The 25979-nt window shown below is 40.7% G+C and overlaps 1 protein-coding gene across 2 annotated transcripts; it reads left to right on the forward strand.

Annotated features, from left to right (window-relative positions):
* The first annotated feature begins 501 nt into the window (after positions 1-501).
* Positions 502-18529, forward strand: kif11 (kinesin family member 11). Of its 2 annotated transcripts, none has more exons than XM_083922835.1 (27): positions 502-622; positions 737-812; positions 2932-3061; positions 3719-3816; positions 3903-3981; positions 4081-4266; positions 5481-5605; positions 5727-5817; positions 7509-7654; positions 8754-8850; positions 8946-9041; positions 9138-9226; positions 10239-10326; positions 11510-11583; positions 11675-11789; positions 12138-12209; positions 13171-13306; positions 14142-14314; positions 14513-14638; positions 14755-14910; positions 15098-15237; positions 15355-15515; positions 15605-15723; positions 16760-16982; positions 17141-17313; positions 18107-18217; positions 18329-18529. In XM_083922835.1, the coding sequence occupies exons 2-27, from the start codon at positions 739-741 to the stop codon at positions 18437-18439; spliced, it is 3189 nt and encodes a 1062-aa protein (XP_083778961.1). In that variant the 5' UTR covers positions 502-622; positions 737-738; the 3' UTR covers positions 18440-18529. The 2 variants fall into 2 exon arrangements, with proteins under 2 accessions (XP_083778961.1, XP_083778962.1); XM_083922836.1 differs by having other exon boundaries at positions 18332-18529.
* Positions 18530-25979: the final 7450 nt, after the last annotated feature.

The following is a 25979-nucleotide window of genomic DNA, read 5'->3' on the forward strand; positions in this document are numbered from 1 at the left end:
ATTTATTGATTTATTCCTGTATTTATTTATAAATGTATTTATTGATTTGTTCCTGTATTTATCTATAATTGTATTTCTTAATTATTCTTGTATTTATTTATAAATGTCTTTATTTATTTTTGTATTTATTTTTTATGTATTTATTTATTGATTTTTGTATTTATTTTTTATGTATTTATTTATTTATTATTGTATTTATTTTTTCATATATTTATTTATTATTGTAATTATTTATAAATGTATTTCTTTACTGAGACTGAAGTCGTGTTTCTTCCTCCGCACCTTTTTAATGTTCAGCCGTTTCCTCTGTCGCCACCTGCTGGAAACATTACGTCATTTCTACTACGGTGACTTCCCGTGATGCTCCGCGCCGAAGCCTTTCTGACCAATGGCGTCGTTTGTTTGGCCGGTACTCTCCTCTGATTGGCTGAGGCAAATTTAAAAGTACTGTTTGAAAAGGTTCTCGTCTTGAGTTTTTAGTGCGCCAGAGGAGCTTCCTGTCGTCACACCGTGGTCACAAGAGGAGGCAGAGGACGATAACTATCGTTTTTAAACCGTTATTAGAGGTGGAAACAATAAACGGATACTTTTGTAACAGGAGAGGAAGAAAAACCGGGATTCGGTAAGTTCCGGTGCTAGTTTAAGAGCTAAGCTAGCATGCTAACATGTTGTTGTGGCAGTTCAACGTTGTTAAGTGTGTGAAGTTACTTAGTTACTGACTCTTCTCTCTCTGTAGACATGACTTCGCACAACCTGAGCGGGTTGAAACGGGACGAAAAGGGCCGAAACATCCAGGTGGTGGTCCGATGCAGGTACGGACATGAACAGTGACAGTAAAACAGAGGTTTAAGTGCCGTAAATTAGCATCACTGCTGTGTCACTGTAAAGATAAAAGCGTCTTAATGCACCAGAGGTCAAGTTTTCATACCGCAGAACGGCCCAGTTTACATTAATGTGTGTGTGTGTTTGGTTATGTTATGTTATGATAGTTTATGTGTTTAGCATAATTCAACAGCAAGGTCATTTAATTTGCAACACATCAAACATTAAAAGCGTTGGGAAGAAACACAATTGGAAAGACAGTTAAAGTCAATTAGAATTATAAAAATGTATAAGAAAAGTGTTGGAAAAACATCCAATGACATTTGTGTAATATCAGTTAAAGATCATTGAAAGCATTAAATCAATTCTGTATCATTTTCCAGACATGTAATGAAGTTAAAGTGCAGTTAGGGCAGTTTTTATAAATGATTTTGTTTACTGAAAACAGAAAAATCCTCAGTCTCTTTTAAAAGAACTGAGTTGCAGCTCACATCACATCACTCACATCACCTGCAGTTTCAAAAGTGATTAAATCTGTTATCTAAGTGTAGGGGAGTAGAAAAGTAGCACTAAAAATCTCCTGAAATGTGTGTGAGGTGTTTTAATTAACAGTGTATGTTGGCTTTGTTACTGAAACTGTAACTTACTGCTGCTACACTCCACTGTGCCATACTGTCACTTAGTTCTGTAGGAAATGCTGCTACACTTTAACACTGTTATCACTTATCGCTCCTTATCACTTATTTAGTTTGTACTTAGTTCATTTCAGTATGCTGCTAAACTGCACGCTGCGTATTATTGTATATTGTATAAACCTGCGTTTAACCTCAATGTCTGTTGCACTCTGTCACACTTAGTTATTGTTTGATTTATTTGATGTTAGCTTTCTTTTGATTTATTTTATGTTAGCTTATTGTTACTCTGATCCTTTCCCATCTTTGTATTGAAACCGTTGCACTTTCATCATCATTTCCCTCGGGATAAATAAATAAAGCTTCTTGAATCTTGAAGCTTGAAACAGGAAAGTGAAAAACTACTTCTGTGGGTCAAATTTCTGTTGAAATTTCGTAGGTGTTTTAATCAAATTTCCATTTAGTAAGTAGCTCAAAATATCCCCCAAAATGTGTGTGAAGGCTTTAAATGTCAGCTTTTTGGTTCACAAATGGAGCAAGTAGCACCGCTGCAGCGTAACGACACTTTCCATGAAAAGTGACATTTCTTCTCACAACACTGATGAAAACAAACTCGGCTAAAAGACCAATTTGAAGCTTGTTTTGCTGCCGACTCTTTGCATCTTCGAACACACAGAGCTGTATTCGTGCCATGTTTTGTGCTGATGATCACATTTCTTTGTATTATCTCCTTTAAAAATACCATTTAAACTTTTATTTTTAGTACATTTCCAAAGTAAAGGCCTGAAATTGTGACACTAATCATTCTGTGTCCGTTTTCGCGTTTTTGTTCACGTATAACTCAGGGTTCGTTCAGGTGTTTAAATCTTCATGTTAAATGTTTTCTAGGTTTGAAAAGGCTTAAACTTGCATCTGCATTTCTTTCACAAATGGCTTTATAAAATAAATATCATTTAATTTCTTATCCTTCTGGTTTATGAAACAGTTTGGGTCCTTTTATAGCGTAACAACTTCCCTTTAAATATGATTTGAATGGGAAAAATAAAGGTGAAAATATACTTTTCAATATCTATATGAAGTCGTAGAAACAGTTGCTGGAAAGTGCTGAAAAAGCATGAAAATGGACCTGGAAAGGGCTTAAATTTGATTTTAAAAGGTGCAGAACCCGGATAAACCGTCTTTCTTTGGGTTCAGAAAAACAAGAGTTCGGTTGAAATCCTCTTTTATTTATATTATTTGTACACCAGATTATTGCCACAGCATCTTGGATTTATCTTTTAATGAATCAAAGATGAAACATGAGCCGTAACCTGGGGCTTCATTCTTTACGTAGATGATTCGAGCTTTAATCTCAGCTCTTAGACGCAGACAGACTTTGAATGCTGCTAAATCCTCCAGATTTTAATCCGCCCCTTGACGCCGTCTAAACCCTTTGTTTCTAGTTCTGAAGTCTCGTCTGCTGTGTCGTCTTTTTCAGGCCTTTCAACACGATGGAGCGCAAGTCCTCCTACGGGGTCATGGACTGCGATCCCAGCAGGAAGGAGGTGAACGTGAAGACGGGAGGGATGAATGACAAGGCGTCCCGGAAGACCTACACGTTTGACATGGTGAGTGGACTCGGACGCACGTTGGGCTCTTCTCCTCGCCTCCTCCGTCCTGCAGCCTGAGAGGAGGCGAGCCAGAGGAGCTGCGAGCGAGGACGCGCAAGTCTTATGTGCGTCACAAGCGTGACAAGCAGCAAACCCTGTTACCCGTGCAACGTGTCGTATTTAACAGACGTGGCGTTTAAAACGATGGGTCTGGACGCGTGGGCGGCTCATTTTCCGGCGCAAAATCACCCCATGGTCTTTTTCGGCAATTGTTCAAAAAGCAAAAGCTCCCAACGACTCAAAGCCGTTCTGAGAGCCACTCTCGTGCGTCCAGCCGCCTGTCACTTGGTCCCTCTTCCTTTTTCGTCTTCGCTTCCTCCGTCAACGTGGGAGCTTCTACCTGTGTGCTCTTAGTTTTACATGTTTGGTCACGATCTGCTATGGTGTCTTGACTGTACGTTGCTTTATCTTAATATGATAATAAACTGCGTCACATGAATGACCATAATCTGTCATTTCAGCGCTTCAGACACGTGTTTAATCAACGTTTAGGTCGAATGAAAACATTCTGTGATTCCAGATGATCAACGTAAAAGGAAGAACTTCATTTCAAAGCCCCTCTGGAGGTTAAATCCCTCCGTTATATTTTCTTAAACGTAACATTTGTTCCCACAGGTGTTCGGCCCGGCTGCCAAGCAGATCGATGTGTACAGGAGCGTCGTCTGCCCCATTCTGGATGAAGTCATCATGGGATACAACTGCACCGTCTTTGCGTGAGTTTTCCTCTTGCTTCGGTAAATTAACATCAATAAAAGTGTGTGAAATAAATAAAAAGGCGTCTCTCTGCGGTGCGGTGCAGCTACGGTCAGACGGGAACAGGGAAGACGTTCACCATGGAGGGAGAGAGGAGTCCAGACGAGCAGTTCACCTGGGAGGAGGTAAGGAACCAAAGTGAATAAACTTGTATTTCTGCAGCTTGTTTGCGAAATCAAACCCCCGACAGTAACAGAGCTGTTTGTTTGTTTGTTGTTTTTTAGGACCCTCTGGCCGGCATCATCCCCAGAACGCTGCACCAGATCTTCGAGAAGCTTTCCGAGAACGGCACCGAGTTCTCCGTCAAAGTGTCGCTGCTGGAGATCTACAATGAGGAGCTGTTCGACCTGCTCAGCCCCAGCGAGGACGTCACAGAGCGGCTGCAGCTCTTCGACGACCCGCGGAACAAGGTGGCTATAAATAATACCTGCTGTTATGATTCTTCTTCCTGGTGTGGTGTTTGTTGAAGCGAATATGGATGCAACTAAGGGAACAATCCATAACACTGAGGGATCGTCCACACGGAGACTTTAGTATCGTTCTGGCCGACGTTACCGGAGTCTGAAAACGGGATCTTTAGAAACCGGGTCCCAAAGTGGGAAGATTTGAAAACGTCCCACACCTCTGACCTCTGACCCCGCGGCGTCACATAACAACAACAGTGCTGCTGCGTGAGAGGACAGAGACGGACCCAGAGCCTGTTAACTGAACTTGACTCTGAGCCACATGCATGGGACTGAATGAGGCCCAGCACAGATGTCTCCCTTTTCCCTGATGCTCTGAATAAGGAGCTAAACTGCTCTCTAGGCTCTGAAGGGGCTCCCAGCAGCACCCTCTGCTCAGTGAGGACACTAACTGCAGAGTGAAGGGGCTCCCAGCAGCACCCTCTGCTCAGTGAGGACACTAACTGCAGAGTGAAGGGGCTCCCAGCAGCACCCTCTGCTCAGTGAGGACACTAACTGCAGAGTGAAGGGGCTCCCAGCAGCACCCTCTGCTCAGTGAGGACACTAACTGCAGAGTGAAGGGGCTCCCAGCAGCCCCCTCTGCTCAGTGAGGACACCAACTGCAGAGTGATGGGTGCATCAGAGTCCAGAACAGCACCAAAGTCTCCACTAAGACCAGAACCAGGGACACGTTTGTCTCTAGGATGGAGGAGGATTTGGAGAGGAACTCTCCGGTGTTTGGATTCTCCACAGCGTCTCCCCGTCTCTTCTTCTCCGTTGTTGGTGTATTTCTGTGGCAGTTACAGTGCCACATCAGGGCCTGGCATGGGTACGACAGCGTTTTTTTCCCGAGGCTTTCTGGACGGGAAACTTTTTAAGAACGACAAAGGAAAAAGAAAGTCGTTTTTCGATCGTGTGGACAAACCCTGGTCCATGAACTTTATTTGGCTTCCCGGGAATCTCCTTAAAAAAAAAAAAGCAAGGAGGATCTTTTACGTAGATTTTTATAAGCATTCACAAACAACTATGACCTTTATTCATATGTAGCAGCTCTGTTTCTTACCATTCCTTATTTAGACGGGACTTTCAAGTAGTTTATAATCTTCATGTTCGATCCGTTTGGTTCTTCTGTGACCTCTGACTCCTCTCTTCTGACTCCTCTCTTCTGTCCCCTGGTGCAGCGCGGCGTGGTGGTGAAAGGTCTGGAGGAGGTGATGGTCCACAACAAAGACGAAGTCTATCAGATCCTGGAGAGGGGATCGGCCAAGAGGAGGACGGCCTCCACGCTCATGAACGCCTACTCCAGGTACTCGCCGAGCCGGAGCTGCGTCGCGCGCTTCCAGATGGTTTCTGAGCAACAAGCTAACACCGATATTTACCACATTTTGCTTGATTTTTCTTCTTTTTGCTCTCTTTTCTCCGCGCAGCCGCTCCCACTCTGTGTTCTCGGTCACCATCCACATGAAGGAGATCACTCTGGATGGAGAGGAGCTGGTGAAGATCGGCAAACTCAACCTGGTAATAAATCTTCATGATACACATGAGCGTTTAACCTCTTACAACTGGGGACTAGCTTCTTTTTCTTTATGCATAAAGTGTATTTCTATTTATGAAATGAGCCCAGAGTAAAATGCAGACCGCAGTCACCACCTTGTTCCAACACGAGTGAATAAAAGCAGACTATTGCTGTGATCAGTGTATTTATATGCAGCGTTCGTTCAGGGGCTGGAAATCCTTGAAAATGCTTGAATTTTTATATAAAGTTCTTGAAAATACTTCAACTACTACTTGAGAAGTTAACTCTGCGTTTCCTTCGCAACAAATGTTATAGAATAGAAATGATATATTTTTAATTTCCTATCCTTCTGGAGTTATGAAACACATTTTTAGATTCCTATACAATAATAACATCTATTTTAATGTGATTTCTTTAAAAAAAGAGTGAAATAATCATTTTTAATGTGTGTATTTTACATTTATATTACATATCAGTTCAGTTTATTTTCAGACATTTCAGACCAAAGACATTTCGTAACAAACACAAAAAAATAAATGTATAAGGTCTGAAAAAAGGGAATAGGCAGAAGCTAAAGCTCATAACGCCGACCCTTTAAATTACATAAACTGAGGTCGCAGCTACACACAGGTCAAAAAGAAAATGTCTAATAATTAATTTATTGCTGCTGTCAGCGAAACACAATCAACATATGTTTGAATAATGTTCCCCTTGAGAACAGTTTTAAAGTAAATTAATGTTCTGCAGTCTTAAATCTACGGCCAAATCATCCAAACATTCACTCCAACAACAGAAACACAATGCATTTTTGCATTTGTTCTAACACTGGGCTTATGGGCATATGGAGTTTACCAAAGCTGTAAGGTGCTGGAAAAGCTTGAAAAGTGCTTAAACTGCTCAGAGATCGAAATAGAAATCAAATTAATTAGATGAAAATAAAACAATGTCGTAGGAACGCCATACAAAAGAATACATGTTGATGTATAAAGAGGATTTAATAAAAGAAAAGATTCATTGGGAAATATAAAGAGAAAAAGCGGAATATAAAAGACGCCCGTATCAAGATTTTTAGGGTCATTGTTTTTGATTTTTCATTCATTACAACAGCATTTGCACAGAAAACAACATTTGATGCAGTTTGTGCCTGAAAAGGAGAAGAAGAACTCTTATGTTTACCCCCGCCCCTGTTTCTCAACAAGGGTCTTAAACAGGACGTGTGTCGTCACTTCCTGAATTTATGCAAATAAATTTGAATAAACAAAAACGCACACAAATCATTGGATCATAACGGCGTTTAGCAAAGAAACATGATGATAAACAAACAAACAGAAAAGCAATGTGAGTCGTTATGTGATAAAATAATCTTGGTGTCTCAAACACAGCAAATAAACTTTACAAACTAATGAACAATTGCAAACGTGAATAAGAAATGAGGGTCCTAAAATAGATCCTTGTGGTCCCCCTCGTGTTATACGAACTGTGTCTGAAGCAAAACCTTTATTATTAATACATATTTCTTTCTGTTATTTATTTAAATATTTAACCTCTTTAGTTCATCATCCTGGAAACCAGTGTTTTAATTTGTTTGGCAAAATATTACTCACATCTGTAATCTGTAAAACTTCTAACTGTAATTATAAAGTCCTAATCATCTGTGGATAATGTGTTTATTGTTATCTCTCTGTGTCTCCAGGTGGATCTCGCCGGCAGTGAGAACATCGGGCGCTCCGGTGCCGTGGACAAACGAGCTCGCGAGGCGGGAAACATCAACCAGTCTCTGCTGACGCTGGGCCGCGTGATCACCGCGCTGGTGGAGAAGAGGCCGCACGTCCCGTACAGGTGCAGACGCGTGACTCTTTAGTGAATCACAGGATCAGATGAACCAATATCTGCTAATATGAACACAAGAGAAGCTCTGGGGGGAAAGTTACGATTCAGTGTGTTGAAAAATATCTTTTTATTGAATTTTTTTAATCTTTATTTTTAATTATCTCTTATTTTTTACCAGATTTAAATGGGTCCAAAATAATAATAATAATAATAATAAACAAATTAGAAAGAACAAATACATTAAAAAAATTATTAATAAATATTTTTCTTTTTTAAATTGACTTATGAATTATTTTCTTTGGTTGAAGTTTCCAAATATTTCTTTATTATTTACCATTATAAACAATAACAACATAATTATTAACAAATTAAATAGATGCATTAAAAATCTTTATAATATTTATATATGACAAAATAATTATTTATACATAGAAAATTAATGATTTCCAATTATTTCTTTATTATTTAACACAAACAATTTCAGACACTTAAACTGATACAAAATAAAAATAATAATAAACAAATTAAAAAGAACAAATGCATTAAAAACATTAATAATAAATATATATTTTTTAAAAATTGGCTGCTCTTGTTTTAATAAAAAATATATATTTGAAAATGTTTTCAATTATTTCTTTATTATTTACCACATTTAACAACTACAGACATTTAAATGGATACAAAATAATAATGATTAAACAAATTAAAAAGAATAACTAAATGTATAACACTATTTATTTGAAATATTTATATATAATATGTTATGTATAACAAAAAATATTATTTATCCATGGAAAATGTATTTGCTTTGTTTGAAGTTTAATTGAGTTTAATGTATTTAATTTAAATGTATACAAAATAATAATGATTAAACAAATTAAAAACAATAAATAAATGCATTAAAACATTATTTATATATAACAAAAATGAATTATTTCTACATAGAAAATGAATTATTTGCTTTGGTTGAAGTTTAATTGGGTTTAATTAATTTAATTGTTTGCTTTGGTTGAAGCCTTTGACATTAAAAAGAAAGGTGCTTGAAAAAGTGCCGCAGAAGTCTTTGAGTTTATTTTGTAACGTGTGCACGACCTCCGTCTCCCCTCAGAGAGTCCAAGTTGACCCGGATCCTGCAGGACTCTCTGGGAGGACGAACGAGGACCTCCATCATCGCCACCGTGTCTCCGTCCTCCAGCAACCTGGAGGTGCGTCCCGTTTCCCCGAGAGCACGTCTGTCCTCGTTTCAAATTCACCTTTTCTCCCCCTGATCCAGCTCACGCCGTCCTTTGTGTCTGTGCAGGAGACCCTGAGCACGCTGGAGTACGCCAGCAGAGCCAAGAACATCATGAACAAACCCGAAGTCAACCAGAAACTCACCAAGAGGACGCTCATCAAGGTAGAAAGAGTCTGAGGTCACGCCGCGCCACAGGAAGTGTCTCTGAGTTCCTCTCTTTGAGCAGAACCTTCTATAATGAGACTTCTGCCCCCTCAGGAATACACCGAGGAGATCGAGCGTCTGAAGCGCGACCTGACCGCCACTCGAGACAAGAACGGGGTTTATCTGTCTGCAGAGAACTACGAGTAGGTCGCACGGGAGCGCTGGGATTATGACGTAACGTTTTACTTGTCTCGCCGGGCGTCTGCTTTTCTCTTAGGAACTCAAACGTGTCAGAACCTGAGAGTAAAAAGCTGCAACTGGAGGTTTATTTTCACTGTCCAGGGTTCGAACGGGTGCTTGAAGTCTTTGAAAACACTTGAATTTTGGATCAATTACTTGAAAACGCTTGAAATTGTGTCAACATTTCATTCACAACAAATAGCTTTAGAATAGATATAATTTTAAAAAATGTATTTGTCTGTTGTTACGAAATAATTTGGTTTTTTTTTTTTCACTTTTGCTGATAAATTCCTGCACCGTCTTTTATTTTCTGAGGATTCATTAAGAGATTATTAAATGATGATAATAATAATAATAATAATAATAATACAGGGTTCGTTCAGGTGCTTTAAATCTTTTAAAACGCTTGAAGTTTGGATAAATTACTTAAACGCTTGTAATTTTATCACCATTTCATTCACAAGAAATGGCTTTAGAAAAGAGATATGATTTAATTTCTTATCCTTCTGTTATTACGGAACAATTTTAGTTGTTTTTAGCATAATACCTACATAAGTGTCATTTAACGTAATTTTAATTAAACAAGAAAAGGTGAAATAATAATTTTCAATGTATTCGTAGAAATATGTAATTTACCACAGCTGTGAGGAGCTGGAAAAGCTTGAAAATGGACCTTTAAAAGTGTTTGAATTTGACCCCAAAAAGGTGCAAGAACCCTGATTATCTGTTATTCTTTAAACACAAAGGAAACACTTTCAGCTGTCTCTTGTTTATCAGTACAGTTTTTATTATAAAGCACATTTAAAAATGCAAACTACTAGATCTACTTTGAGTTGTGGACAAAACGAGATATTTAAAAGTATTTAATAAGATGCATGTAAAGCTTTAGAGATGCTGCACGCAGTGTGTGTCTGACAGATATGAGCTGACGGTCGTGTGTGTGTGTGTGTGTGTGTGTGTGTGTGTGTGTTTCAGGACGATGATGAGTCGGATCACCTCTCAGGAGGAGCACTCGGTCGAATACACCGACAAGATCGCCGCCATGGAGGAGGAGATCAAGAAGGTACGTGAGCCTCACAGTGCGTTCACATCAAGCCCCGCCCACAGAGACTTCCTGGTTGATCCAATCAGGAAGCTCCGTCAGCGTCAGTTCTCTGAGTGTCCACTAGGGGCAGGTTTCATAACAGAGCAGTTTCTCATTGAGCCCCTTGTTAAACAGGCCGTTTACACAGCATCATTAAACCTGTTTAAGGACAAAAGAACATTCTAGTCTGTGTGTTTAGCTCATATCTCCATGACAACATTGAGGGGGAGGGGCTAGTTTTTATTTTATTGGAGGTTAAAGTTTATGAATAATTAGGCGCGTGGCCTCTTGAGTGACAGCTAGCCTCTGGCCCTCACTTCTCCTCGGAGGTAAACGTCAGCCAGATGGACGTACGCCCCTCCCCCCAACGTCAAATACATGCCCTTTTTTGGTCAGAGGAAATGAGGCGCAGTTGTAAATATCAGGGTTTGTACGGGTGCTTGAAATCCTTGAAAACGCTTGAAGTTGTATCCGCATTTCTTTCACTTAAGAATATAAATGTTATTAAGTGCCTCATCCTGGTTTTACAAAACACAATTTTAGTTGTTTAAAGCATAATACCGTCCCTTTAAATGTGAAAAGCTTGAAAATTGAACTTGAAAGTGCTTGAATTTGACCTCAGGAAAAGTTGTATGAACCCTGAAATATGTTTGGTCCCTTTCCCGGAGGTGTTCTAGTTTGAAACCACATAAAAAAAACTAATAATGGAAAGAGAAGAGGACTGTAATATGTTCTGGTTTATTAAACGGCACTAAGAGTTAAATGTCTCCTTGTTTTCTTACCAGTCAGCATCTCTAGACGTTTAAAACATGGACGCCGAAATGACCACGAAAAAGAACCCGATGGGTTTTATTTCTAAATGTAACACGGCACATTCACACACATTTACTTCTGCTATTGTCGGTTTCTTCCTTTGCGTCTTTCTCTCCGTTATTCCCCGAACGATTCACCGGATGAATGTCTGAACTCTGTCGTCCGTAATCACGACACTGTCACAGTTAAAGTGCAGAAGAACGGTTTAAACGTCGACTCCAGCCTCAAACGTTGTCTTTCAGACTTCATTCAAAGCTGCACGAGGCGAGAAAACACCCGATGAACTGTGTTTTTTTGCTCTCCATCGTGTATTTCTCGTAACCGCGTCCACCTGTTTTCCTCTCCGCAGGTGAACGAGCTGTTTGCGGACAGTAAAACCCGACTGGACCAGTGCACCGTGGACCTGGACGAGAAGCAGCACAGGTGAGGGATCGTTAAGGCCCAAAAACACACACCTCTCACACACATTTTGATTGAGACGGCTGTAAAGAACGCGTGTCCGTGTCGATGTCAGGCTGGAGGAGACGAGCCGAGACCTGCAGCAGACCAAAGAGAGGCTGAGCGAGGAGGAGTTCGTCTGCTCCGAGCTCATTTCAGCGCAGGAGACGCTGTACAACACGGCGGGACAGGTACAGACGAGCCCCGCCGGTGCTGACACAGCACTTTTCATATGTACACTGCGTTTGAAAGCGTTTCAATGATCTGTCGCTTTATTAGCTCTGGTTTCATTTAGCTTCTCTATTTCTCTTCCTCTTTCTCTCCCCTCTCATCACGATGTACTTTCCAGGTTATTATTAATGTCTCTTGTTCTTGTAACGCACCGTCCTGTGTGTAACTTCCTGCCTTTAAGCCGTTTTTGACCAAACTTCCTTTTTTTCCTCCAGATTTCTTTAGTTTTTATCTTGCGTTGCGCTCAGCTGTGTCAGTGCAATCAGTGCCATTAATCTGTTCTCTCTCTCGTGTGTCGTCCTTTTCAGCTGCTGAGCACGGTGGACGCCAGCACCGGGGACGTGTCGGGGCTGCACGCCAAGCTGGACAGGAAGACAAAGGTCACACACTCTCTGTCCAGTGTCAACAATGCATCTCCAAATGTTGTGTTTATTTCATACTCACTGAGTCAGAGTTCCCCTTTTCGTCAGCTAAATAAAACCATTTATCTTTCGACATGACGCGGAAAAAGCTCCTCTGAGCTCCTGAGGAGTTTGAGTTTTGGAGCCTCGTGGCTTTACAGGACTCCTCGTGTTTTATTTGTTTTATTTATCAGGGTTCCTACGCAGTGTGGGTCATTTCCAGGTTTGGATCAGTTTGGAAAAAGGGAAAAGAGTTTGTGTTGTTTCCAGACAATTCTCTCACTTTCTAAAATTAAATTTATACAAATCTAAACAAGCGTACTACCGCATCGTAGTCGACCTGTAGAAGATGTGACACTAATCAAGCTCCTGTAGAATGGTGTCCATGGTTACCGTTCGTTGTGTGACTGCGATTCTCATTCACGTGTCGTCGAGCCGGCCACCTGTTGTCAGTAGAGAGAGAGTGTCTGGGACGATAGAATTTTTCCGAAGGCTGGCTTCAGGAAGAGAAATATAAAAGATGGTTGATGAAGGATAAATGACACAAAATGGGAAAATAAAGATGCAAACTACGCTTGAAGTCTTCAACATCTCCAACATGACGGAGGCGGCAAGTTTATGCTGTACGCATCGGCAAAAGCATCCATTCATACTTGTACATACTACTACTGGTGTTACAAAATAATTTCCCAGTCTGGGATCATTAAAGTAATTCTATTTTATTAAGCTGGATTTTAAAACCTTTTTTTTTTTTTTTTTTAAACAAGTAAGCATCTAACAATTGATTTTCAGATGTTTAATATTGTGTAGGAACCCTGTTTGATGAATGTTGAGACTAAACAGATCTGATTTAATATTCATAGACCTGCATGAAGGACAATGTGTCTTTGTGACTTTGCATTAGTGTCATCAGGACTAACGGACGCTCTTGAACTTGCAGGTGGAGCAGCACAACAGTCAGATGCAGCAGAGCTTTTCTGAGCGGATGGAGGGAGCGCTCGGCAACATGCAGCGCTGCGTTCAACAGCACGGAGCCAAACACCACGACATGCTGAGCAGCTACTCTCAGGCCATAGGTAAGAAACGTGTGCTGGAGGCACAGTTACCCGGCTGTCCAGTCCGACGTAACACCCTTTCAAAATACGATTTCCGGGTCCAAACGCTCCGTTGAAACAAAACATAACGATGCCTCAACATGTGAACAATTATGATCACCTCTTTCATCATTTAGACGTCTTTTTTCATCGATAAGAAAGAGGTAAAATGACAATTACGTTGTTTTTTTAAAAACCCAGATCTGTTCAAACAGCGGGGAACACAGCACTGCTGCATTGGAGAAATACGAGGCTTGGACCCGGAAATCTTATTTTGAAAGGGCGTTATGTTATGTTTATATGTTGGACTGATGGATTACTCACCAAGTGTAATTCTAGCGCAAAAACATCCAGAGTTTATTAAAAGAGTGTTTTAAAGACTTACCTACTGGCCCCTGTACCAGCTCCTCTCATAGTAAAGTCCATTACAGTGGATTACCAAAGTCCATCCCAAAGGAAGGAGCCCATTGGTGCTTTGTTGTGTGTGTAGGGACTCTTCTCATGCTGCTGCAGAGGTTTGCTGTTATTTTCAGCAGCATTAGTGGTTAAAAAAGACCTTTGAATGCCTTCACCGTGCTGCCCCGAGCTAATCACTGTTAGCCATGTCCGGCTGTTAGCGACTCTCTGGGATTGCGCCGTTAATAGTTCATACGAGAAAGAACTGCCTCAATGCTTATTGAGTGTAAGTGCCGAAAAAGACCCCGGGATGAATTTGCGCCGGAATTTCACTTTTATTCACAGATTATTTTTTTTCAAATTAGATTTTAATTTCATTCATGGGTGAATAATCCAGTCCGTCTCTGCTCTTCCTGCACAGGCGACGTTCTCGTGGTGAACGAGGCGGCGTTGAAAGGAGCTCTGAGCACCGTGGAGTCCTTCGTGGGGGGAGTCGGGCAGCTGGTGGCCGAGGGCGTGGCTCGCTGTCGGGACAGCGTGCAGAAACAGGAAACGCTGTGTCTGCAGGACAAGGAGAGCGTGCTGCAGCTGCTGGTGAGCACAACAACACTGCTCCATGCACACGATGAGATGAGGGCTTCTTTGGGGATTAAAACGACCAAATATATAAATTACAGTTCACTTGTCCTCAGACTTTTCTTCTTATCAGGGTGGGAGACGCTTTTAAACAACACTTGGGTCATTGTGGGACTCAAAAAACCCTTTTTCTCTGCTTTCTTTGGTCGTGTGCAGGAAGAGCATCGACAGGACATGGAGGAGGTGCTGGTGGTCCGGACTCTGATGGGTCTGTCCGCTGTGAAGGAGCTCAGCGACACTCTGAGAGCCACCGTGGAGACGCAGCGAGCCCTGGCCGACAAGGCGAGTCCACACTGCGTTTATACCGATACCATCTGTGATCCGTTTGTGCTGTGACTGTGATTTCAGCCCTTTTACAAACGCATAATAAACTGCTTTATCTTTTTCCCCCGTCTCAGGTGGAAGCGATGAAGGAGACCGGTGTGTTCTTCAGCGGCTTGGTTCGGGAGCTGGCCGGGATGCGGGAGGAAGCCGCGCAGGGCCTGAGCTCGCTGCAGGCCGAACACGACAGACTGGAGGACGAGATCAGACAGGCGCAGGACAGACAGCAGACGGTAAGAGCTGGTCCCAGAGACGCCACGCAGATGCTAAGTTCGATTACGACTCGACCCGTTCGGCCGCGTTAAGGTGTTTAGATCTGTAGTCCTTTCAACGGTAACGCCCCAAATACTGAGGTTGATGAAAGGCTTTTACGTCAGTCAGTTGTGAAATTAACATCATGACTGTTCTTCCTGCTCTCAGGGTATGAAGCAGACGATGCAGTTCCTTCAGGACCAGCTCAGCCTGCTGACCATGGAGGCCCAGAAGGACTACACGGACCTGCGCTCTGCCTCCAAAGCTCTGCGGAAACCTCTGCAGACCCTCCAGGAAAACATCAGCAGGTTAGCGACAGGCCTCGCTCCCGTTTTCACTACAATCACACGTCCGTAACAGAGTTTAAGTTCAGGTATCAGCCGCTAACACGTGCCGTTGTGTCCCCGTTGTCTCCCGGCGTGCAGCGGTTGCAGTTCAGTAGAGCGTCAGACCCAGGCCCGGGCGGACCTCCTCTCCTCCACCTCCTCCTCTCTCGCCTCCTCTCTGCGTCTGAACGCCGATGAGAGCCAGCAGGCGTTAGAGGAGATGACGGGCTGCTGCTCGCACCTCCACAGCTCCGTGTCCGGTGCGTAACTCATCGTTTTAAAGCATAAACCCGCTCCTCCGGTACAGTCGGGGTGCGTTGTTTCTGATGCTGTCGTTTCCTGGCTGCAGGTCTGGTCCAGCGTGACCTCCAGTGGAGCTCCAGAGTCAGGGAGCACGCAGAGACTCAAGCCCAGGAACACCTCACCCTGATGGGGAAGACTTCCAGTGAAGCTCAGACCCTCCGTCAGGTAAAAACCCCTCGCCTCCGCATGTTTGTGCCTTTTTAATTTCATTTGATTTGTTAATAATAAGCAACATGAGATCTTCCACGGAGTACTGCTTCAAGTGAACACATTTAAATCTTACTGGTGATCGACCGTTTTCCATTTGCAGCACTTTTAACATGGATTATCATTTAAAATAAATAAACCCTGAAGTAAATAAACGAGTCAACGTGTTTAAATTAATCTATAAATGAGTAGAACTGTAATCTCCAACTGCTTTGATCATTTATTTACTTATTTTTCATGCAAAAATGTCAGAAAATGATGATAAAAATGTATTTATTAACTTGTTTTTATTTATATTTTCATTTATTTAGATATTTATTGCCTCATGTAGATATTTCAGGATTTATTTAATAGCCATATTTATTTATTTCTACTTAAATGTCATTCCATAGATATGTTTTTTGTTCGTACGGGTCCTGGAAATCCTTGAAAATGCTTAAATTTGAAGTAGATTTCTTTCATAACAAACGGCTTTAGAATAGAAATATAATTTAATTTCTAATCCTTCTGATATAGAGAAACATTTATAGTGTTTATAACATATTACCATCTCTTTTAATGTGATTTTAATCAAACAAAAAAAGGGAATTAATAGTGGTCAGTGTATTTTTAGAGATATGTAATTGACCACAGCTGTGAGGTGCTGGAAATGCTCGAAAATGGACCTGAAAGTGCCTGAATTTGACCTCAGAAAAGGTCTGAACCCTGTTTTTAAGGGTTTTATCTCTTTAACATAGGTGTGTTTTTATGTTCTTCTCTAGCAACCTTTTTATTAATGTGTTTGGAAGTCCAATCCAAACAAAGTGAGTGTTAATAATCCACATTTTAAAGGTCTAAGTTGTTCCTCCTGTTGTTTTAAACCGTGTGAACTTAAGGTTCGGTTTCACCTGCAGATCTTTGGACCTCATTAAACTGAAGTTTGAGGTTCCACTGTAACAGAAGGAGATGAAACGGGTCCTAACTCGCTCCTCGAATCCTTCCTCTTTCCTTTCAGAGCGTGGAGACGCGCCTGTCTGAACAGCTCCGGGCGACCGAGGAGGAGCTGTGCGCTCGTCAGGAGGAGGTGAAGCGGTCTCTGGAGGCTGTGCAGAACCAGACCTCCCTGGACCGGACCGTCCTGGACCAACAGCAGGCTGAGCTCCGGGACCACGTGGAGACGAGTCAGCAGCTGGTCCACGGCTTCCTGCAGGAGGAGCTGCAGCAGGACGTTCCCACCGGTAAGTGATGTCACCAGGTTGTCTCCGCAGGTTTTAGGTTTCCCTGAAATCTAACGTAACGTGAATGTACCGCGCCGGCCGGAGTGAACGTGAACGTACCGCGTGACGTGAATCCTAATCCCAGTTTTCTAAACGCGGTCTCTTCTTGTTGCCTTCAGGTGCGACCCCTCAGCGTCGGGAGTTTGCGTATCCCCGGCAGCTGCAGAGGTCCCGGAGGCGCAGCGAGCTGCTGGAGAGCCTGAGGAGGCAGCAGGAGGAGCTGCAGGCCGCCGAGGAGGAGGAGGAGGAGCAGGAGGAAGAGGAGGAGGACAAACACAGCCGGGTGGATCCCGTACGTGCACTCTGTTTCTCCTCTGCCCATTGTTCGTGTCCGTTACTGATGAACGCCTCAGCACGGGCGGACCAAGGATGATTCCTGTTCACATAACTTTATTTAATACTTCATAACCTCACATGTTTTCATTTAATCTGGTTTGCATGAACTCATAATACGGATTAATCCAATTATTCAGCACATTTTCATACACTTTAACATTGTTGCTATTATTATTATTATTATTTTATTATTATTTTAATTATTGCTATTTTCATTTACATTTATTTACACATTGTAACTATTCTTTCAGCTCAGTTTGATGGCGGATTTATGTTTAATTTATTTAATTTTTATTATTAAATGGTATTCCATAAAAACTGAGCATTAATTAATTTAAAAAAGGCATAAATTATTTATTATTATTATTAAATTATTTATTTCAGGTGACTTTATTTTATATTTTATAATAATTATTTTATTTAATAATTCCACTTAATTATTAAAAAAATAACTTAAAAAAGTTAAAACCTTTTTAATTATTGACCTATACTGAATCATTTACATTTATTTATGTATTTATTGCCTAATTTATGTATTTGAGGCTTTATTTTTTTAACCATATTCATAAAAACTTATGTATTTATTTAGTGACTTGTATTAAATCATTTACATTTATTTTAGTATTTCAGGATTTATTTTCTAACCATATTTGTTAATTTCCTGACCTTTATGTATTTATTAGTTAATTCAGATCTCTGCTTTATTATCATGTTCACCCCTCGCTCCTCTTCCTCTTCCCCGTGTCCAGGACTCTCTGGAGGACGAGCTGAACACGTGTAATGAAAGCGTGGCCACGGAGTCGTCCTTCATCGACGAGAACCTCGTCTTCAACCAGAGCAAACGCGTTCCCTTCTTCAAGGTGAGCAGCAAAGAAACAACACTTTTTACTCTAATTAAAGGGAGAATAAACGTCTGCAGCACCGGGCGTCGGCACATAATCTTAATACAAACATCATTTTTCCTTTTCCAGCAGAAGAAGGGCGGGAAGAAGGAAACAAAGATGGCCGCCAGGTCCAAAGCGACAGACAACGACGCCTCCACGCCTCAGAAGTCCCGGCTGCCGCTCCGCTGTCAGAACTAAAAACTGCTTTTAACGTATTCTTTTAAAACAACGTCGTCTCTTGTGCTTCTAATCTTTGCTCGTGCGAAATGTTCGGGCGATGTCACTCGTCTTGGTGCCGTCGCAGTCTCTACGATTTCAAGTTGCTTGTAAAATTAAAGAGATTTTTACTTGTTTTTAAAACTTTTTGTGGATTTTTGATTGATTCTTTATTTCCTGAGAGAGGAACAGAGTTTAAAAGGGATCTGGATCTTTTCTTCACGGTGGTCCAGTTCACGGATGTTAGATAAGTTAGCGTGCCGGTAGGTTTCCATTTTTAGATCCGTCTCCATTACTGTTTTAAGGCGGGGGTGTCAAATATACGGCCCGCGGGCCTGAACCGGCCTGCCGAAGGGTCCAGTCCGGCCCAAAGGATGACGTTGCAAAGTTTAAAAATGAGCAACTGAACCGCGGTGTTCAGGTCTAATCCTGTTTATGAGGATGGACGCACTAAACCAAACCACGGCCTCTGATCTATTCCTAACCGAGTGGTTTCCATGCCAAACCCTAACCGTCCCCGTCTGTCGGCTAACATCGGCCATGTGATGTGTTCTCGATGCAAACACCAATAATAAACATGTCAGGTCTAATATCAGGCCCGACCCTGCAGGAACCCACTGTCTAAACCCAACTCAAGCCTCAAAACTGAACCACGGCAGCAGTTTTGTGCCCAAACTCAATTTTTTGACTTTAAATGTCCTATTAAATCTAGATTTTTTTAATATTCAGGATTATAAGAGGCTTCATAATGTTTTGAAGAAAGACAGTAGTGTTCAGAATGTACTTTTTTTGCACTAAAACAAGAAGAACAGTTCTAGGTTGTGGTTATTTGTGGTTATGCTGAGACTCTACTGGTCCGGACACATTGGGCTGTTGTGGCCCCTGAACTCACATGAGTTGACACTCCTGTTTTATGGTTATTACATGCATAATGAGCACGTGTACTTCATCTAATGTCAAATACCAAGACACTCAAAATGATAAAATAACCCCCAGGGGGACGTTTATTGCTGTAACACCTTTTAAAATGTTAGTTTTAGACAAGTTAAGTCAATTCAAAGTGCTTTTATTTTTATTTTCACACAAATTAAATGAATTTGTAAACGGGGAAAGTCACTTTAAATGTTAACCCTTGGATCATTTAAGGATTTTGACTTGTTTTTATTTTATTTATGGTTATTACTGGAAGTTTGTCTGTTATTAAGAAATAAAAATACTGAGGTAAAATAATAATATCTTTATATTATTCATATAGCACTAGTTACAAAGTGCTTCTCATAAAAAAAGAAAAGAGGACAAATGGCAATAAAAACAGTAAAAGAGCGACACACAAATTAAAAATGGTACAAATAAAACTCAGTTTTTGTGAAATAATGTATTTTTAACGTTATGAGCAAATGTTTACTTTGGTTTCTGCTTTTTTAAAAATCATTAAATAAGTTATTTACGGGTGAAAAAGCACATTTACGTGGTTTATAACAATTATAACTTTTATCCAGTATTGTTATTTTTCCCATTCAGTCCCATTTTTATCATTTATCTGACCAAATGACACAGTTTTATGGGTGTTGCCATGGTTACACCCTGAATTACATTAGATAGAAGATATTTGAATGTCATGCAGGGTTATGCGCATGCGCAGTGGGGGAAAGTACGCACCCTTTTTACTTTCGGTTTAGGTCGTGTAGCGCTCAATAACGTCACCCCAATCAAACGCGTTCCTCTGTGGTGTCCGGAAAACTGCCTGTTCAAAAAAAAAAAAACCTTTCTTAAATATCACAGTTAATATTAAACTGAAACGTCACCCAGAATATTTAGTGTCCTTCCTGTTTGTGTTGATGTCATTTATGTTTAATATATATATGAATATATATATAAATACTGAAAAATGTTTGCAGTTTTCTTCATTCCTCTTTATATTTCCACATGTAGTATTTTTTTTTATTCCTCTTTATATGTTCATTTGTATAGTGTTGTTTGTATATTTCCACATTTATTTAGTATTTCATTTAGTCCTTTTTAAATGTCCTTTTAGTCCTCCTTATATTTTTATGCTATTTTGTATTTAATCTTTTATTTATTCCTCTTTATATTATTTTATATTTAGTCTTTTATTCATTCATCTTTTTATTTACACATGTAATAAGTCTTTTATTTATTCCAGAGAATAAATAAAAGACTTAAAATAGAAATATTATAAATAGAAATAAAGGAAAATGTTTATTTTTTTTATAATTTTTGTATATTTCCACATTTATTTAGTCTATTATTTATTCCTTTTATATTTTTATATTTTATATTTAGTCTATTATTTATTCCTTTTATATTTCTCTATTCCTCTTTATATTTTCATATTTTATATTCAGTCTATTATGTATTCCTCTCTATATTTAATTATTCCTCTTTATCTTTACACATATATTTATTCATTTTTTTTTCCTCTTTATATTACCACGTGTTCTCTTATTCTTGTACAGGTGTTTTATTTTGAAATCATTTCCGGTGACGGTCTGTTTCAGGGTGAGCGTTTTTTTCCGTTTCATCAGCAGAGCGCAGAAACCGGAAGTAACGGGGTGTGGACGGCGTCGCGGAGCGGGGAGCAGAACTACCGGTGTTTCCTGGTGACATGACGGTGGGTCCCGCTTCGGTTCCGTGTTGACCGTGGAGATGTGGAAAATAACGGCTTTGTTGTGTCTGTCGGCGGCGCTGAACGTCGCTGCGGCCGAAGATGGCGTCACGCTAACACCGGTGTACTTCACGGACGGCGGTAACCTGGCGTTAGACGTTAGTCCTCGCGCCACAGAGAAGCTGACGAACATTCTATGGCGTTTCCAGGGCAACATGCTGGCGGAGTGGGTGGACCGTTTGGTTCCGCTAAGTTATTACAGGACATTTAAGAACAGAACCGCCCTGGACACGGACACCGGCCGCCTGGAAATCCGCAACCTGAGCGAAGCGGACACGGGTGAGTACTCGGTGGAGCTCAACAACAAGAAGCAGATGGAGCGCTATGACGCCCAACTGGTTAAAGAAGTCCCGCGGCCCAAGGTGTGGGTCCGCCCGCTGACGTGTTCCCCCGGCTCTGGCAGTTGTACCCTGATCTGTGAGGCCGACACCACAGACTCCGGACCGGTCATCTACAGCTGGAGGCAGGGGGACGGAGAGTGGGAGGTGTCTGAGAAGGACATAAGCATCACGGAGGACCGACATGGGCACATGGAGACCTTCTCGTGCCGCATAAAGGGTCCTTTCAACCAGGAAGAGAGTGAAGCCAAAGTGAACCCGCTCTTCCAGGCCACAGCACCACAAGACAGTGTCGTTGGGGGGGCTGTGGGCGGCTTCTTTGGTGCACTCATCTTGCTGGGTTTGGTGGTTCTGGGTGTGGCATGGAAGTTAAAGAAATGGCCCTTCAACAATAGAGGGGTCCTAAACACCGCACCCGCTTCTACCACTAAAGACGACCCGGCCTCACCACCACCTCCTGGTAACAATGCAGACACTCCAGCGGAGATGGAGCCGCTGAAACCGTCCCCCGAAGAAGTTGTATGAAGTTCTGGAGATCCGGGCCATGGAGACATGATCGGATCTGTCCTCACGTTGCTGTTGCTGCACCTGCGTCCTCACACACGTCATCTGTGCGGCGTCGTAGTTCTGCCAACGTGAGGAAAAGTCAAATAATTGGAAAATTATTACTCAAAATAATGATTTGAGTTGCGCTCTCATTATTTTGGACATATTTTTTGTTTTTTTGGTTTATTTTTTTTTAAACACTCATCTATGCATCATCGTATTTCCGCCAATATGTGAAAAAAAAGATCCTTTAAGTCAAATAATGGAAGAATAATTAAAAACTTTAGGTTCAGGATCATCTGGTAAGGATGAACCCTGGGCGCCTCCCTAGGGAGGTGTTCCAGGCACGTCCAGCTGGGAGGAGGCCTCGGGGAAGACCCAGGACCAGGTGGAGAGATTAGATCTCCATGCTGGCCTGGGAACGCCTCAGGATCCCCCAGTTAGAGCTGGTTAATGTGGCCCGGGAAAGGGAAGTTTGGGGTCCCCTGCTAAAGCTGCTGCCCCCGCGACCCGACCGCGGATCAGAGGCTGAAGATGAGATGAGATGGAAACAATGACATGAGTAGTGCTAGAGTGTGGTCTCTACCTACTCCGTAAAGTGTCCTGTTGTTATGATTTGGCACCGTAAATAACATTTAATGTAATTGAATAATGTTGGAAATGCATGGACTTCAAATCTTTTTGTTTTTTAAACATTCAGCTGCATCTTTGTGTGGAAGTGTGTGTTCGCCAACGTGGGGAAAAAGATCTTTTAAGTCAAATAATCTTAGAATAATTAGAGACTTTATCAAAGTTATGATCTGGGTTGTGCTTTAATTATGTTGGACGAACTTGGACTTCAATATTTTTTGTTTATTTTTGGAAACATTCATTTGTGCATCATCGTATTTCTGCCAAAGTGTGAAAGAAAAGATCATTTTAAGTCAAATAACTGAAAAATAATTATAGATTTTCCCACAATAATGACACGAGTGGTATTCTCATTATTTTGGACAAACTTGGACCTAAATTTAGTTTGTTTTTCTTGTTTTTTTAAGCGTTAAATCTTTGTGTGGAAGTCTGTGTTCGCCAACGTGAGGGAAAAAGCTCCTTTAAAACAAATAATCTTAGAATATTTACAAACTTTATCAAAATAATGACATGATACTAATATTCTTTCAATATTTTTGGGTTTTTTTTGTTTCTTTTTTTAAACTTTCATCTGTGCATCATCGTAGTTCTGCCAATGTGTGAAGAAAAAAAGATCATTTTAAGTCAAATAATTTAAAGATAATTAGAGGTTTTCTCACAATAAGGACTTGAGTGGTGTTCTCATTATTTTGGACAAACTTGGACCTAAATTTAGTTTGTTTTTCTTGTTCTTTTGTCTTTTAAACACTCAGCTGTGCATCTTCGTGTGGAAGTCTGTGTTTGCAAACATGGAGGAAAAAAAGCTCCTTTAAGTCAAATAATCAGAAACTTTGCCACGTTCTTCATTCTTTGACTTAAATAGAGTTTTTTTAAAACCTTTAACTGTGCGTCGTGTGTGGAAGTCCACATCGCGTCCGCCTGATGATCAAAAATGTGAACGTGAAACCTTTTTAAAATAATAATAACGGGGGCAGTGCTGACTCATGACCTTCTCCTGTCCTCACCACATCACCGACTGTTACCTGCAGGAGAAAAAAGTCCCAACTGCCCCCCCCCCCCCCCCCCCCCCTTAAAGATAACGCGTGTTGGAGAACGGCATAAAATGCTGGTTATACCCTTTGTTTTCTAATCGTTTTGTGTGTGTGTGTGAGAGAATAACCTGTGGCTAATGAGGGCTGGGTGACCTGGAAGGAAAGGTCTTAATTAGAGGTGCGTAAAAGGAAGGAAACGTCGTAATTAGACGTGTAAAAGGAGGGAAACGTCTTAAATAGAGACGTGTAAAGGGAAGGAAATGTCGTAATTAGAGACGTGTAAAAGGAGAGAAACGTCGTAAATAGAGACGTGTAAAAGGAGTAAAGTGGTTTAAAAACTGCCTCTGAATCCCTTCAGTTCTACTTCCTCTCTGCGTGCAGCGCGTAGCATCATAACCCAAACAACATACGTCACAAAAGTGCTTTTTCTGCTCATGAACTGCTTTTTTATTGTTCCCGACTGTGCTGGCTGTTATTTCTCATCAGCGACTCTTTTGAATAGTTTCTTCATGAACTTTGAAGACGTCCAGAGACGCACACGAGGAACAGCCAGTCGGAGTCTCGATGCACTTATTATAATGTTTAGCCGCTTCTAATAACCCACCTTTTGTAATGTAATGTCACTTTTCTTTTTAATCTGGCTTATTTGAATGTACTTTGGGTAAACTTGTGTGTGATGAGTCAAGAAAGAGAGAAGAGGTTCAGCGTTTGCGGCGTCTACGCACGCCGTAAACGATCTGAATCCATTTGCTTAAAGCTCTAGGACTCCTCTTTTTTATGCACTGTACCTTTTTTTATGCTTTTGTTTTGTACTCGTTCGGTAAAGTGTCCTCTTTGCTGAATACGGTCTACGTAAGGAGCTTTTAACGGCAATATCTTTAAATTATTTTTGTTAGCATTTTAAAGTTTTGGATCGTACGGAGCCCCTCGAGTCCCAAAATATGATATTATTATCCTATCATGTGCCCACGAGTTATATTGTCTAGTTCACGACAGATAATTCTCTTATTTGCAAAAAAATATATATGATTTTGTGACTTTCGGGGTTCTGTGTGTTTGCTGTTTGTACGGCGTGCCTTAAATGAATAAATGTGACTTCCCTATTACCGTGCTGCACTCGTCATTATTCCTGCGGGAAGAGGTCAGGGATCTCAGCTCTTTCCTGGGACATAGTGGCCTCGCTGATCTTTGAATAACATCAAAATAATTCAATAATAAGTGGTTTTTAGGTACGTTTATTATTATTATGTATCATTGTGACAATGCAAAATAAGCCTAAGCATGAATGTGTGCAACTTTTTTTTTTAAACTGTGAATATGAGAATAATATGAACGCTTATCCATTACTTTGAACTCAAATTAACCATTTTTTTCTTCTTTTAATATGTGCAAATGTAAGTTTTGAGGACATACTTTATTGTTTTTAGTAACAAAGTTGTAGTTTGTTATGATTCAATGACTCTCTGCGTGTGTTTACTTAAGTATAGTTCTTGTGTACACGTTAAATTGATATTCACATTTATTTTTAACAGAGATAGATATGCTTATTAAGGGGAAATGCGTCTTACCACATCTTAACAAATGGACGCTGGAGGAAGAAAGCGAAGCCGGAAGTGAAGCGCAGGTAACTCTCACGCTTCTCGTTACTCTCTGGTGGTGATGATATTTTTTTTATTGCGTTATTTGTCTTTATTTCCACATTTATTTATTCAGGCAAGTGTGTTTATGTTTAAAATATATACAAACACAGAAATAAATGAATATTTGTGTATTGTTTTTTATATCTGGCGTTGGCGCTGGAGGAAAACAAAGCCGGAAGTTAGGCGCGGATCACTCAACACTCGTTCCTCTCTGGTGCTGATGATATTTTTTATACTGCGTTACTTGTCTAAATAAAAAAATGTGGAAACATAAAGACAAGTGCACATATGTTTAAAATATATATAAACAGAAATAAATGAACATTTTAATATTGTTTTTTTATATCCGGTGTTGACACCAACCATCTTGACGAATGGACGCTTGAGGAAAGCAAACCCGGAAGTAAAGCGCAGATCACTCTCAAGCTTCTCGTTCCTCTGGTGGTGATGATATTTTTTATATTGCGTTACTTGTCTTTATATTTCCACATTTTTTTATTTAGACAAGTGCATTTATGTTTAACAAATATATGAACACATAAATAAATTAACATTCGTATATTGTTTTGTTATATCTGGAGGAAAGCAAAGCCGGAAGTGAAGCGCAGATCACTCTCACATCTCGTTCCTCTCTGGTGGGGACGCTAACGG

Source organism: Echiichthys vipera (assembly GCF_963691815.1).
Source record: "Echiichthys vipera genome assembly, chromosome: 11".
NCBI lineage: Eukaryota > Metazoa > Chordata > Actinopteri > Perciformes > Trachinidae > Echiichthys > Echiichthys vipera.